The 12,936-nt window shown below is 39.3% G+C and overlaps 1 protein-coding gene and 1 pseudogene across 4 annotated transcripts in view; one reads left to right on the plus strand and one right to left on the minus strand.

Moving 5' to 3' along the window:
- The window catches only part of CTNNA1 (catenin alpha 1), a gene marked incomplete at its 3' end in the record, with an annotated part of 148,762 nt that overhangs the window by 108,900 nt on the left and 26,926 nt on the right, over nucleotides 1-12,936 (plus strand). For 2 of the 3 annotated variants that reach the window (XM_084251672.1, XM_084251673.1), the window contains exon 9: nucleotides 11,393-11,485. The exons of the other annotated variant lie outside the window; for it this stretch is intronic. In XM_084251672.1, coding sequence (XP_084107798.1) covers nucleotides 11,393-11,485 — 93 coding nt within the window. The remainder of the gene's footprint in view (nucleotides 1-11,392; nucleotides 11,486-12,936) is intronic. 3 annotated transcript variants of the gene reach the window in all.
- On the minus strand, nucleotides 5,982-7,405 carry LOC311182821 (small ribosomal subunit protein eS1-like; annotated as a pseudogene). Its single transcript has 3 exons — nucleotides 7,112-7,405; nucleotides 6,400-6,512; nucleotides 5,982-6,341 (listed from the first exon to the last, which is right to left on the minus strand). The product of its transcript is annotated as a small ribosomal subunit protein eS1-like (transcript).

Raw genomic sequence — 12,936 nt, forward strand, 5'->3', positions numbered from 1 at the left:
ATACAAGATTAGTTTCAAGCATAAAAACCACGTACTGATTGGAGGTTTAAGGATCATAGTGAATTTCTTCAGTCCCTCTGTATGCACATAGAACCAGACAGCTTGTTGATATCGACTGCTTATTTGATCCTTATTACATGACTTTGGTGATTTTTTGCTTGAAAAAGCAAATAACAGTGTTTGCCACAAGGTTGCTCTGATTTTCTCAGGTCTGACAGAGACCTCTGATTGCTTCATATCTCAAGTTATCAGTGGAATCTGGAAACTCCCCATGAAGCTCCTAATGTGAAAGGGTGTGCAGACAGTGTATGTTCCCAAGGCCAGTGAGTAGGGGAGCAGGAGCCAAGGGTCAGTATTGGTGAGCTGGGTGACACTGGTCTTCACCATCTTCTTGTGTTAGGAAGTATAGCACTGTGTGCTTCTCTTTCATCTGTTTATAGAAAGGCAGGGCTATGATTTAGGATAATGATAACATCTTTTGTTATTGACTTGTTCTCCTATATCAAGTTAATGATTTCTAGATGTTTTTCAATTTAAAGTTTATTGAGGTGAACATTTTATTTTCTGTCAGAAATATTAACCTTTTTGTCAATAATGCAACACCCATGTGTCCTTTTTCACTGCTTCATTCTTTACCCACCTCCTTTGATTTTGAGTAGCCTAGTAGCTAAAGAGCAGTCAGTTTTTCCTTTCTAATTTTGCTCTCTTTTGGGTTATTTTTCAATTTCACGAGTTGAGAGTGAAATAGGGAAAATGTCATTCATGAAATCTTGCCTATTAAAACCATATATCATTTACTATCCCTCCCTCTTAGCCCCAGACATTTGTATTAAAATGGCCTCTTGTTATAATGAACTTACTACAGTAAGCTACAGCTCATTCATTGCCTTGTGAAATGAGAACCAGAAAATAAATGTAACTGGTTTTCTGTTGAGCTGGATTATCACCCCACCTCCAAGTATTTCCCATTACCCAGGACTTCATAGGGCATAGCTTTATTGGCTTGAAATGTGTATTTTAACTGCAAATTGAATGATGTGCATTATAACTTTTATTCTGTGGTATGCCGATATGTGCAGTAAGGTGGCCTTGAAGAAGGCTCTGTAAGGAGCATTTGAATTAAACACTGACCTTATAAGATCTACATGTGACATCTTGGGTGTTTTCTCAGTGCATCTCTTTAATACCATAGGCTGATTTTTTTTTTTTTTTTTTTTTTTGGCAAGTAACAAATTAAATGAAGCTTCAATTTTCTAGGATTGTAGAATGTTTGCATCAAAGCAGTGAAGTGTTCTTTGGGGGAATGCTGACCTTGTATTCCAGAAGAATCATCTAAGTATATTGAGCTTGGTCTTGTCATATATTTCAAGGTTTTACAAATTCAGATGTATGGAACTGTGTCAGATAAAAATGTCTTGCAAATATTATTTCATACACTTTACCCCCAAACAAGTTACTTTGGCTGAATTTAACCAAATTTTAGGATGATCAAGTGAAAACAGTCACCCTTGTTCTCAAAAAGCATCAAGATTCTTTTCTCTTGGAACATAAATTGGAGTGATTAAGGATCCTTTTTTTTTTTTTTATTTATATAGATGAGTTACATATATGCTTATTTATTCTTTTTTTTTTTTTTATAAATTTTATTGTTATATTCCCCATACAATTGCAGCCCCCCATTCTGACCCCAATCCCTCCCCTCCCGCCCCCGGATCCTTTTTGCCAGCATTGGCCCTGCTCCAGAAAAGAGGGTAGGACCTCCTGTTTCCTCATCAGAACAGCTGATAAACCAATAGGCAGTTTTACCAAAAGATTAGTCAAGCATTTAGATAGAAATAGGGAACATGTTAAGTGGTCCATATGAAATAATGCAAATTAATTTGATTATAATATCATCTGGGTGATAATATATGAATGAAATTCTTTTAAAAGTATTAAAGAGGGCCTCCCCGGTGGAGCAGCGGTTGAGCCGTGGGTTGCGAAGCTGCCCGCAGCCTCTGCAGCGCCGGTTCGATCCCCGGCTGCTCCCCGGCCACTGGAGGAGGGTCCCACATGGCGCGCAGACCTCTCCTGCCGCCCACTGCTCCCCTCAGCAGTGTACTTCCGTCCTTCTGCCTGCTCTGCTCCCCGCTCTGGCTCTGGTGAATTCTCTCACCCTCCCGCGCTTCTGACTGTACCAGTGCATGTATGTATAAATAAATAAATAAATCTTTAGAAAAAAGGGTATTAAAGGGCCAAGCTGTATAAGATAATTTGATATTTTAGTAAATATACTATTTATGCCTATTAGTAGATACTTACATTTTTTAACCCAATCTCTTCCAAAAATTAGATTTGACATATCTTAATTTGAACAAAAACATGTGAAATAAGCTAGATACAGAAAATCACCACCTAGGAAAAGAAAAATAGGCAATTATTTACTATAATTGCTGTGATTGAGTTTGGATTTGGTGGTGCTGCACTTCCCAAGGAGGCAAGGATGAAACACAGTCTTGTATTTCTTGTCTATAGAATTCAGGAAGTATGCCCATTTTTTTTTTTCATAGGAAGTAAGTCTAGCCTAAAAATAAAGTATGAAAGAAATTCTTGCATAGGTCTCTATATAACATGCAGTGAATGAGTAAATAGATAGGTTCCTCACATTTTAATAATAAACATAGCGACAGATTCACATGATTTTTTTTCTTGTAAATTCCCTCTAAAAACGCAAGGTCATAATACTCAATCAACACTCAGTAGAGATTCAAACAGCTATAATCTGATGAGAACTTCAGCTTCCCAGTAAGAATATTAGGACCACAGAGGACCAAGAATCAAGTATTTCCTCCTGATCATCCCAGCATAGCTTTCTCTACTATCTTTTTAAAGCTAATGTTCAAGCTCTTTATGTTTTGGATATAAAGACCATATGTGTAGCTGTAGTCATTTAGTTTATAGGTTCTTCTCCCTATTAGAGTATTTAGTACACCACATAAACCTGTGGTTTCATTTTTACCATTGCATTTTGTTCTCTATCCTTAATCTGTTTCCATCCCTCCTCTATTTACAGTTCTCTTGGATAGGTTGAGTTTTCCCACCTCCTCCTACCCATCCCCCTTTTTGCTTGGAAATCATGTTCTCTTATTAGTAACAAATCTTGATATTTTAGCATGCATGTTTAATTCAGAGCCTGAGGTTACTCAGTGTCTTTTCTTCCTACAAAAAACAATATAAGAATCTTAGAATGTTTTAATTTCAGTCATTCTCCAACTTAAATATTGCTGTGATTCAGTGTTTTCTTGTAATTTTTAGTTTCATGAGTTAGACACTGTTGGTATTGCTTTATTCATTTTAAAAAAATTTTTGCTTCAATCTTATCTAATTCCATATTTTTGTTGCTTTCCAATTTTTTCCTGCATATTATATCTTCCTCTAAGCTTTCTTCCTGAAGCTTATTTATTAGAAACTTCTTTAGTGGCAGGAGGGGAGTATGTCTGGAGTAAATGCTCTTGAGTTACTGAGTTATTTCATTAGTGTATAGTCCCAGAATGAAAAGTGCGGCCCCCCACCCCCCCAGTTATTTGAAGAACATAATTCCCTGTCTCTGGCTTCTGTTGCTGTCATGAAGTCAGCCATGAATCTTGCAACCTTTCTTTGTAGATAAGTTTTATTTACTCTCTGGTTGTTTCTGAAATCTTGTCTTGGTTGTTCTTGAGCTTCACTACAGGGTACCATGGTATGGGTTTCTTTTTATTTACTCTGCTTAGAATTTGTATCCCCAAATCTGAAAATTATATTTCATCCACTCTAAAAATTCTTCAGTTATGCTCTCTCTTATTGTTGCCTCTCTCTTAGTTTCTCTGACTGTCCTTCTGAAATTCCTTATGTTGAGTAATAGCCTCCTCAATCTACCTTGCGTTTCTCTTAATTTCTTTTATGCTTTCCATATCATGAAAATTTCTCAATTTTCCTGAATAATTTCTTCAGTTTGAATTTCCAGATACTAGTTCTCTTTTCATCAGTGTTTAGACAATATTATTTAAAATTTCTAGAAGTGGTAGAAGTGTTTACTTTTTTCTTGAAATTTTATTTGAATACTTCTCAAATCATTTTGTTACAGGCCCCTGTAACCTGGTTCTGTTTGTGTTAGTGGGTTAACCTAGTCCTTGCTTGTTACCCTCCTGTTGGTGAAAACCTAATCAGTGAACTTTCTTTCCTACTGGGGGTAGGAGAATAAACACCAGACCAGTGCTTGAAGTTCCTGAAACCCAAGCTGTAAAACCCCCAAGTCTAGCCAGTATCCTGCTTTCACATTACCAGCCCTGGTGATCTCCCCCATAAACCCAGATCTCCTGCTCATCTCTACTCTAGGAGTGTGGCTCAGCGCAGTTACCATCCTGCCCTTCTTGTATGACAGGCCAGTAAACATATATTGCTTGTTAACAGTTACTAGCTTTTTCAAAATTTGTGCCCTGTTTATTGGTAGAAGCCAAATACCCTTCAGCATCAGTAACATTTATAGAATATGTTTTTTCATCATCTGCATTTTGTATACTTGCTTTTTTTTTTTTAAGATTTATTTATGCGTATAAGAACTGGGGTGTAGGCCAGAGGTGTTGGGGGTGGTGGTGACAGGATTCACCAGAGACAGAGTGGGGAACAGAAGAGGTGGATTGACTGAAATACGCTGCAGAGGGGAGCAGGGAAGCAAGACGGAAGAGGTCTGCTGCACCATGTGAGTTAGCTCCCTGGCCAGGGATCCAACTCACCTTGCAGTGACTAGCAGCAGCTTAACAGCACTTTGTGTCTTTAACCCCTGCACCACCAGGGAGGCTCCACTTGCTTTTATTTCTGTTAACATAAGAAATATTTTTTAATACTCAAATTTTCTTCATTTGTATATCTGTAGTTGTTGTGAATCTGATTATGCAGTTTTAGTTCTTTCATGTACTTTTGCCCACGATGGCTTATTTCCATGCAGGGACTCCTGCATTTTTTATTGTGAATTCACATTTCTGGCATACTGCATATGGGAATTCTCTGAAGCCTGAGTTTACATTATTTTCCATCACAGAAAATATCCATTTATTTTGCTTGTGCCACTTGCTCAGAGATAGTACTAATACTTGGCCTCCTAAATCTGAGAAGTTTTTTGTACCATAAATATGACTTAACTTCTATCCTAAACCCCTGTGATAAAATTTGGGGAAGGGAGGCCTTTTCTTACCCTTATTAAGTAAATGCTGAGCTTTTTCCTTTTAAATGTGACTTTTTCCTACTTTACTTTTTCTTTAGGGATGTTGCCTTTTGGCTATCCCGGGTCTCTATAGGCATCTACCTTTGTGGTATCTATCTTTGTTGAAGGCATCCACCTTATAACATTGACCTATTAAAACCCCAAAGTCGGATCACAGAATGACACAATCACCATTTCCTTCCTAACACTCACCAAGATTAAACACTTTGCAGTGCTTGCTTACCTCTCTGAATTTTGGCTTTCTTACTTCTAGCCTCTGATACTTTCCCTTAATTACTCACCTTCCTAGCCCAGTATTAAAAAGCAAACAAACTCAGCATTGTTTATTATTTATTATTTACTTTACATAAACTTCAACCATTTTAATTATGCAGTTTTTTTAATGTTTTTTTTTTTTTTACTATGTTTACAGAACTGTTGCACCATTGCCACAATCTAGAACCTCTCTGCCACACAGTCATTTTTGTGTAGGATATTTTGTTCCTTCTAATAAGAAAACCAATACAAGGTGGCTGCTTAGCCTCTGTTCCTTCATTATTTCTGCTGCGAGTTTGGAAGTAACTGTTGGAATTTTTTGAGTGGTTCTGAAATTTATATGGCATGTAATTGGACAATTTCATTTTATATTTGACGGACTTGGAAGTTTGAGATATTATTTTGTTCTTTTTGAGAGTTCATGCTCACCATTTTATTATTTTTTTCCCCACAAATAAGCTTTGTGTCACCATTGAAAGTCCGAATTTTAAACAGATTCTTGAACTAGTGGTTCATATCCATCAGCTCGTTCAACTTTAGTACCTACCTCATCCCCAGTAGGTTTTCCAGAGCTACTGCATTCACTGTGAAGCTCCATGAGTTTTCCCAGTTCAAACTTGGGCTTCTTCAGCATTTTTACTTTCCTAACAAAGACATCATGGAGTGTGTATATAGATCACAAGCCTTATGTCTTCCCCAATGCTGTCTGGAATCAATTTATTGACTACCTCATCTAAGTCCATTTGTCTGCACCTCTCGGATAGAGTTCCATTATATTTTTCCAGATTTTGCAGACCTTTTGGTGCTGGGAATAACAGGTCTTCCAAATCTGATAGTTGTGGGGTTTTTTTGTTTTGTTTTGTTTGTTTGTTTGTTTGTTTGTTTTTTAGCAAATATTTCTTAGCAATACAGAATAGATGAAGCAAATAACCACCGGTAATCTTGACATCAACATGAGCTTCAACCATAGCCTGCCATTTTTTGACCATGGAGTATTTTTTTAAAAAAAATTTACATCCTTCTTTATTTTTTCACATTTAGGATTTCTTCCCCATGTTCACCATAGTTTTCCCATCATCAGAGTTCCCCTAGTCCTCTACCACAGTCCACTGTGCGCTCCTCCCACCCTGTTTCCTCCTCTTCGCCATCTCTCCTGAATGCCTCAGATCTATGATCAGCTTTTAAGAGTCAGTTTTAAAGTTTGTCTTATCCTTTGTTTGGTTCCTCTATATTCCACAAATAAGTAAAACTGTCAATATTTATCTTTCTCCTTCTAGCCAACTTCACTTAGAAAAATCCCTTTCAGTTCCATCCATGTTGCCACAAATGGCATGAGTTTATCTTTTTTTGATCACTGACTGGTGTTCCATTGTGTACAAATGTCATATCTTCTTGATCCTCTCATCTGTCCTGGGGCATTTAGGTTGTTTCCATATCTTGGTGATTTTAAATAGTGCTGCTACAAATGTAAGGAGTGCAGGTTTCCTTTCAAATTAGCAATGTTTTTGTGCTCTTTGGATAGATACCTAGGCTTAGAATATTGCTGAATCATATCATCCATGCATTTTTAGTGTTTTGAGGAATACCATGCTATTTTCCATAGGGATCATGGAGCACATTTTATCTCAGGTAACATCTATGCCATGAAGGTTAGTCAGGTAGTTTTTGCCCTGAACATCCTCAGAAATTAGCTTGAATTTTCTAAATGTAACTTCATCATTCTGAACATCAGCATGGCTCACTTCAAAAAAGAAGACCCTATAGCCATCACATACAATTTTGGTTTCTTGTTCTCATGACTAGTGTTTTTCCAATATTTCTTATATTGAGCATTGCTGGTGCTTTCACATCATACCAATATTTCTTAGCAAATGGGTCAACCACTTTCTTCTTAGCTCCCTTTTTGCCACCTTTTGTATGGTGCTTGTTTTGTTTTGTTTTGTTTTTGTGGGACCCTCGCCGGTGGCTGGGGAAGGAACTGGAGCTGCAGAGGCTGCGGGCAGCCTCGCAGCCCAGCAGCCCAGCGCTCAACCGCTGTGTCACCAGGGGAGGCCCAAGGCGCTTGTTTTTGCCGGCTGCTGTGGTGCCCCTCAGAGGGCTCCACACTCAACCACTTTAAAGGAGAAAATCAGGAGACAGCTTGACCCAGGCCACATTGCAAGTGATGAAGGCTTTGAGCTTCAACCTTAAGGCTTTCTGTTAAGGTCATAATGGATACTACCTTGACTTAAAGGCTCCTTTTCCCATAGTTTTCAGTGTTTGATTCACACAATGAGTGTGCACTGTTATGAGAGTAGGTCCTTAATTTATTACCAAGAACAAAGAGAAATTACTTCTTGTCTTTCTATGCAAGGGGCAGTATAGTATATCAGCCAAGTATAAAACCAAGAACAGTTGCTGATGCAGTGGGAAATAACTTTTTTTTTTTAAGATTTATTTATGCATACAAGAACTGGGGTACAGGCCAGAGGTGTGGGGGTTGGGGTGGTGAGAGGATTCACCAGAGACAGAGTGGGGAGCAGAACAGGCAGACTGACTGAAATACACTGCTGAGGGGAGCAGCGGGTGAGACAGGAGAGGTCTGCTGTGCCATGTGGGTAGCTCCCCGCCCGGGGATCAAACTTGTGCTGCAGTGGCTGTGGATAGCTTCATAGATTGTGTTTTAACCCCTTGCGCCACCGGGGAGGCCCAGAAATAACTTCTTGATTGAAACAAACATAAACTTTATTTAAAGAAATCAACACACCTCTAACAATGGAAAAAAATCTCATAATGGGGACCTCCCCGGTGGCGCAGCGGTTGAGTGCTGGGTTGCAAAGCTGCCCGCAGCCTCTGCGGCGCCAGTTCGAACCCCGGCTACTCCCCGTCCACCAGGGGAGGGTCCCACATGGCGCGCAGACTTCTCCTGCTGCCCACTGCTCCCCTCAACAGTGTACTTTGGTCCTTTTGCCTGCTCTGGCTCTGGTGAATTCTCTCACCCTCCCATGCTTCTGACTGTACCCAGTGCTTGTATGTATGTATGTATGTGTGTGTGTGTATGTATGTATGTATGTATGTATGTATGTATGTATAAATAAATCTTAAAAAAAAATCTCATAATGGGATATATTCCGCAACTTTGTTCCATATATTTTATTTAAATAAAGGAAATCTGGTGCACAGGGGTAGAGCTTTCCTGAATGTCTGAAAAATTATCTTTCTGTCATGTATAGATGTCATATTTGTTGCTGTGACAGATCCTGACTGATCATCTTTTTCTTCACAGCACAGATTGTTACTGGGCTTCTACTGAAACCAGCAAAACGCAGGACCTTTTTTTAATTGTTATTAATTTAAATCAGGGAGTTGCAGGATGTCTGCTGTGTTCTGCTTCTACAAACCCAAAATTAACATGGAACAGGCAGACATAGTGAAAGAGGCCATATGATTTCAAAGCTAGTGTTCATTGTATCAGTCTTAACCTAATTCTTAGATTAGCAGGAATCAGAGATATTTAATACACAATTACTGTGGTAGCAAAGAAAATTATTCCCAGAACAAAAACAAAGATTGCACATCACTCTGCAAAGTCCTAGCTGTACCAGGTTGTCTGTGGAAATTTGTTGCTTGGGTATTTTTAATTCAGACTTCAGACTCTTCTTCAATTTCAGTATTAACTGCTACCCCAGATTTTTAGAACCCCAGAAGGAGGCATATAGGAAGCCGCTGCCCTCCATACCCTTCTTTAGTTTTCACTCGCACAGTAAAGGCTGGCACTGGTAAATGAGGTTAGCCTCTCTGAGGGCCATGGTTGAGCTGTTGCATTTGCACATTTGTCGTTGTTAGAAGTGAGTAGCCCTGTCCCTACAGGGTGAATTGAAGCTCATTCATCTGGAGAAGACTGGTAGTGACAAGCGGCCGCTTCCTTCTCCCAGGCCAGGCAGGGCAACCTCCTGAAACAGGCAGTACATTCTAGTAGACCATTACTGCATCAGCAGTACATCAGAAACACTTTTAAGTAGTGTTTTAAAATAAAGACCTTGGTTTTGTTAGGATTTGAATCAGGAAACAGGAAAGAAAGGGTACAGAAGTCAGCCATTTCAGTCTTTGCCACACACCACTCTGATGTCTGTTCTCTAGTACAAAATACTTAATCTAATCTGCTTTAGCCTTCTAAATATTTTTTTACATATTTTAAAAATTGAGAGGCTATAAAGTGAAAGATAATTTTGTACTAGTAGTGTCTAGAGTGGGAGGTAGAAACAGTGACACATCTTGATTCTGATATGTGACCCCCTGAATGGTAGGAATGAAGGGTCTAATTATTACACTCACTTCACCTGGGGTCTTTGTTACCCCTAAACTGCTAATTCTGGGATCAGCCTCAACTTTTATACTTGCTTTCCCAACCCCCTTCTTAAGGCAGCATAACATTAGAAGTTGTAAAGTCATAAACACATATAATTTAAGCTTGCTCCTTAACATCATGAAATACACATTTGGTGGGTAATTTTTTTTTTAATTCTATGTGTTACAAAGTTTAGCTTCGTCATTAAATGGAAATCTATATCCACCTCTGTAGATTGTCATCACAAAGAGAAGTGCCTGTTTGACACCAGAGAATAGAATTGTAATCCTCAGGAATGTATAAATGCTACTTCTTTAAGTGTCTTTGAAGTGCCTAAACATTAAAGATCTTAATATTTTATTTCCTTACATTTTTATGTTTAAATTGCCTGTTCTTCTGTTTCACCTTGTGTAGGCATTGCAGGAATCTGATAGTTAGCAGTCTTATAGAAAGCTGATAATCCTTAGCTGTAATGCTGCCAACAACAGCCATAATGTTATATAATTTTTTTGTGCATTTGTGTGCTTAAGTTGGGTGGAGGAGTGAAACTAAAGGTTATTGCCATTGCCCTTGTTTACTCTGGCATTTAAATTCCCAGAAAGTGCCTCTGATATTCAGCTGCCTACGCCTCTATCATTCATAACTCAATTTGCAACTCTGAGAAAGATGTGTCTCAGCACCTTGTATTTAGTTGGTCCCTCGTATTGCTAATGCAGTTGGCAAGTGTATTCATTTAGAAACATGGAAAAGTGATCATAGCCCTAGCAGTCTCTACAGAGCAACATTCTCAGCCTAACCAGGGCTTCAGCAGAGGAAGTATGACTTGGAAAGATTGTTTCCGGCCACATGTGCAGTGTCATTGAGATAGCTGGATGGGGTGGTAAAGATTTTAGTTCTGGTGAAACAGCACCACTCAGGAAAGAGTCCTGCTGTCAGTGTTTAGAGAACCAAGTTGAAGGACAGTTTTGCTCTTAACTGTGGGGCATCATCCCTGTTTCTGTTTCTGATGGGGATGGCCTTGGGTTCATTTTGATGTAGTCTTAGTGTTATTTTTTTATTTGAAAAATAGCCTTATGTTCAACTAAAGCCAATCTTGGCTTAAATAAGCACCACTCACCTTTAAAGGGAGAATAACAGCTTAGAATTTAGATTTCCTTCCTTCAAGAATAGCTACAAAGTACATTTTTTCCCCAAGATTCCAATAATTTTTTTCCTTTTGTTCTTAGCTTTTCTTATGTTATCCCTTCCCCCCCCCCCCCCCCAGGAGAAATTCCTTTTCAGGCAGGTTAAAGCCCATGTAAAGTTACAGACCCTGGGATTGTTCAAGGTTTGGTTACCAACTCAAGTGACCCATGTTATGAGTCTATGATTTCCTTAACAGAACTAAAAAATAACTGTCCTCATCAGTAGGCAGCAATCTGTAAGAAGTAAAACATTAGTTAATGCTTGTCATTTGTTCTGTAAATGTTGGGGGTTGGGTTCGGGTGGGGAATGGTATGTAAATATTTATTTCCTTTGCAATCAAAAGAGGAAAATTTTCAAAAGTCTTTGTATGGTGTTCCTTTTTATAGGTTGCCAACTTGGCTTGTTCTATCTCAAACAATGAAGAAGGCGTAAAGCTTGTTCGAATGTCTGCAAGCCAACTTGAAGCTCTCTGTCCTCAGGTAAAGTACAGCAGCCAATGTGTAAGGTACCACCAAACTATTTTGTTAGAGTGGAAATGAGGTTTATTTTGTTAGTTTTGTTTTAGGATCTTAGATAAAAGTCCTGAGGACAGAATACTCAACTGATGCAGAGCCTATTTAACTTGGAGAGAGTTGTGTTTAACTTCAAATGACATTTCCACGTAACTAACCCCCTGCCATTCTTAAAAATGCAGTGTCCCTGCTGACAGCAATTGGATGGTGGACAATGACCACATTGCTTGGCCTACACTTGACCTGAGTGAGGGCTATCTGCATCATGTGCCAGTCCTGCCAGCACAGGGTTAGTTGCCCTGCAAGCTTAGAAGAATAAGAGCTACCCTCCTGCACTCTATCTTAATGCCCAGTGAGTGGTTTGGTCTCTGTGTTGGAAGGAACAGGTGCAAGAGCTCAAACCCTCAGCCTGTAATATCTGAAAGTGGACTATGACATGGATATTGATAGTGTAATTCAGCCAACTACTGAAGGAAGAGCTGAGAACTTTTCTCCATTCATAATGGCACACTGGAAGACTGATGATTATGCTAGGTTAAGCATCTCTGAGATTCTAGAAAGATTTGCAAGCATGCAGAACAATGACGGCTTTGTTAAGTGCCTGCCTCCTGTGAGGGGACTAATGCTGTCTGTGTGTCCTGGCGCTCCTTGACACTTGCCGCTCCTTATGCCCGGGGATTTCTGAGTGTTGTTTTGGTAGAACAGTCTACCTCTCTGACTTTTCAAGTAGAGAACATTCCTGGGCATACTTTGAGGAGTTACTTTTTTTTTTTTTTTTAAAGATTTATTTATTTATTTATACAAGCACTGGGTACAGTCAGAAGCGTGGGAGGATGAGAGTATTCACCAGAGCTAGAGCAGGGAACAGAACAGGCAGACTGATGAAATACACTGCTGAGGGGAGCAGTGGGCGGCAGGAGAGGTCTGCGCGCCATGTGGGACCCTCACTGGTGGCCAGGGATCGAACCGGCGCTGTAGAGGCTGTGGGTAGCTTCACAGCCCAGCGCTCAACCACTGCTCCAGTGGGGAGGACCTCCTTTGGCTCTTTCATGTAAATAGTTACTAACCCTCAAGAAAGGCAACCAGAATGAGTAAAGTCCAGTTATTAATCTGAGGTCCTGACTAGTGCCCAGGTTGATTTGAGTACTCTTTCTCTTTTTCAATCACGTGGCTTAGTGTGCCAGTGAGAGTTGCTTCATCTAAATATTATTATAAAGGTCACTTGTGAGTTCACATTATTTGATAGACATTTCCCCAGCTCTGAATCAGCCATGAAATCTGCTAGTGATTGATAACTGTATTAGTAAGAATAATTGATCAAATCACCTCCAGAAGTTCATGGATAATCAAATTGTACAAAAAATTTAGAGCAAATTTCTAAAGATGGTTTGCAAATTTCTAAAAAAGGTTTGCCATTT

This window comes from Talpa europaea (genome assembly GCF_964194135.1).
Source record: "Talpa europaea genome assembly, chromosome: 13".
Taxonomy (NCBI): Eukaryota; Metazoa; Chordata; class Mammalia; order Eulipotyphla; family Talpidae; genus Talpa; species Talpa europaea.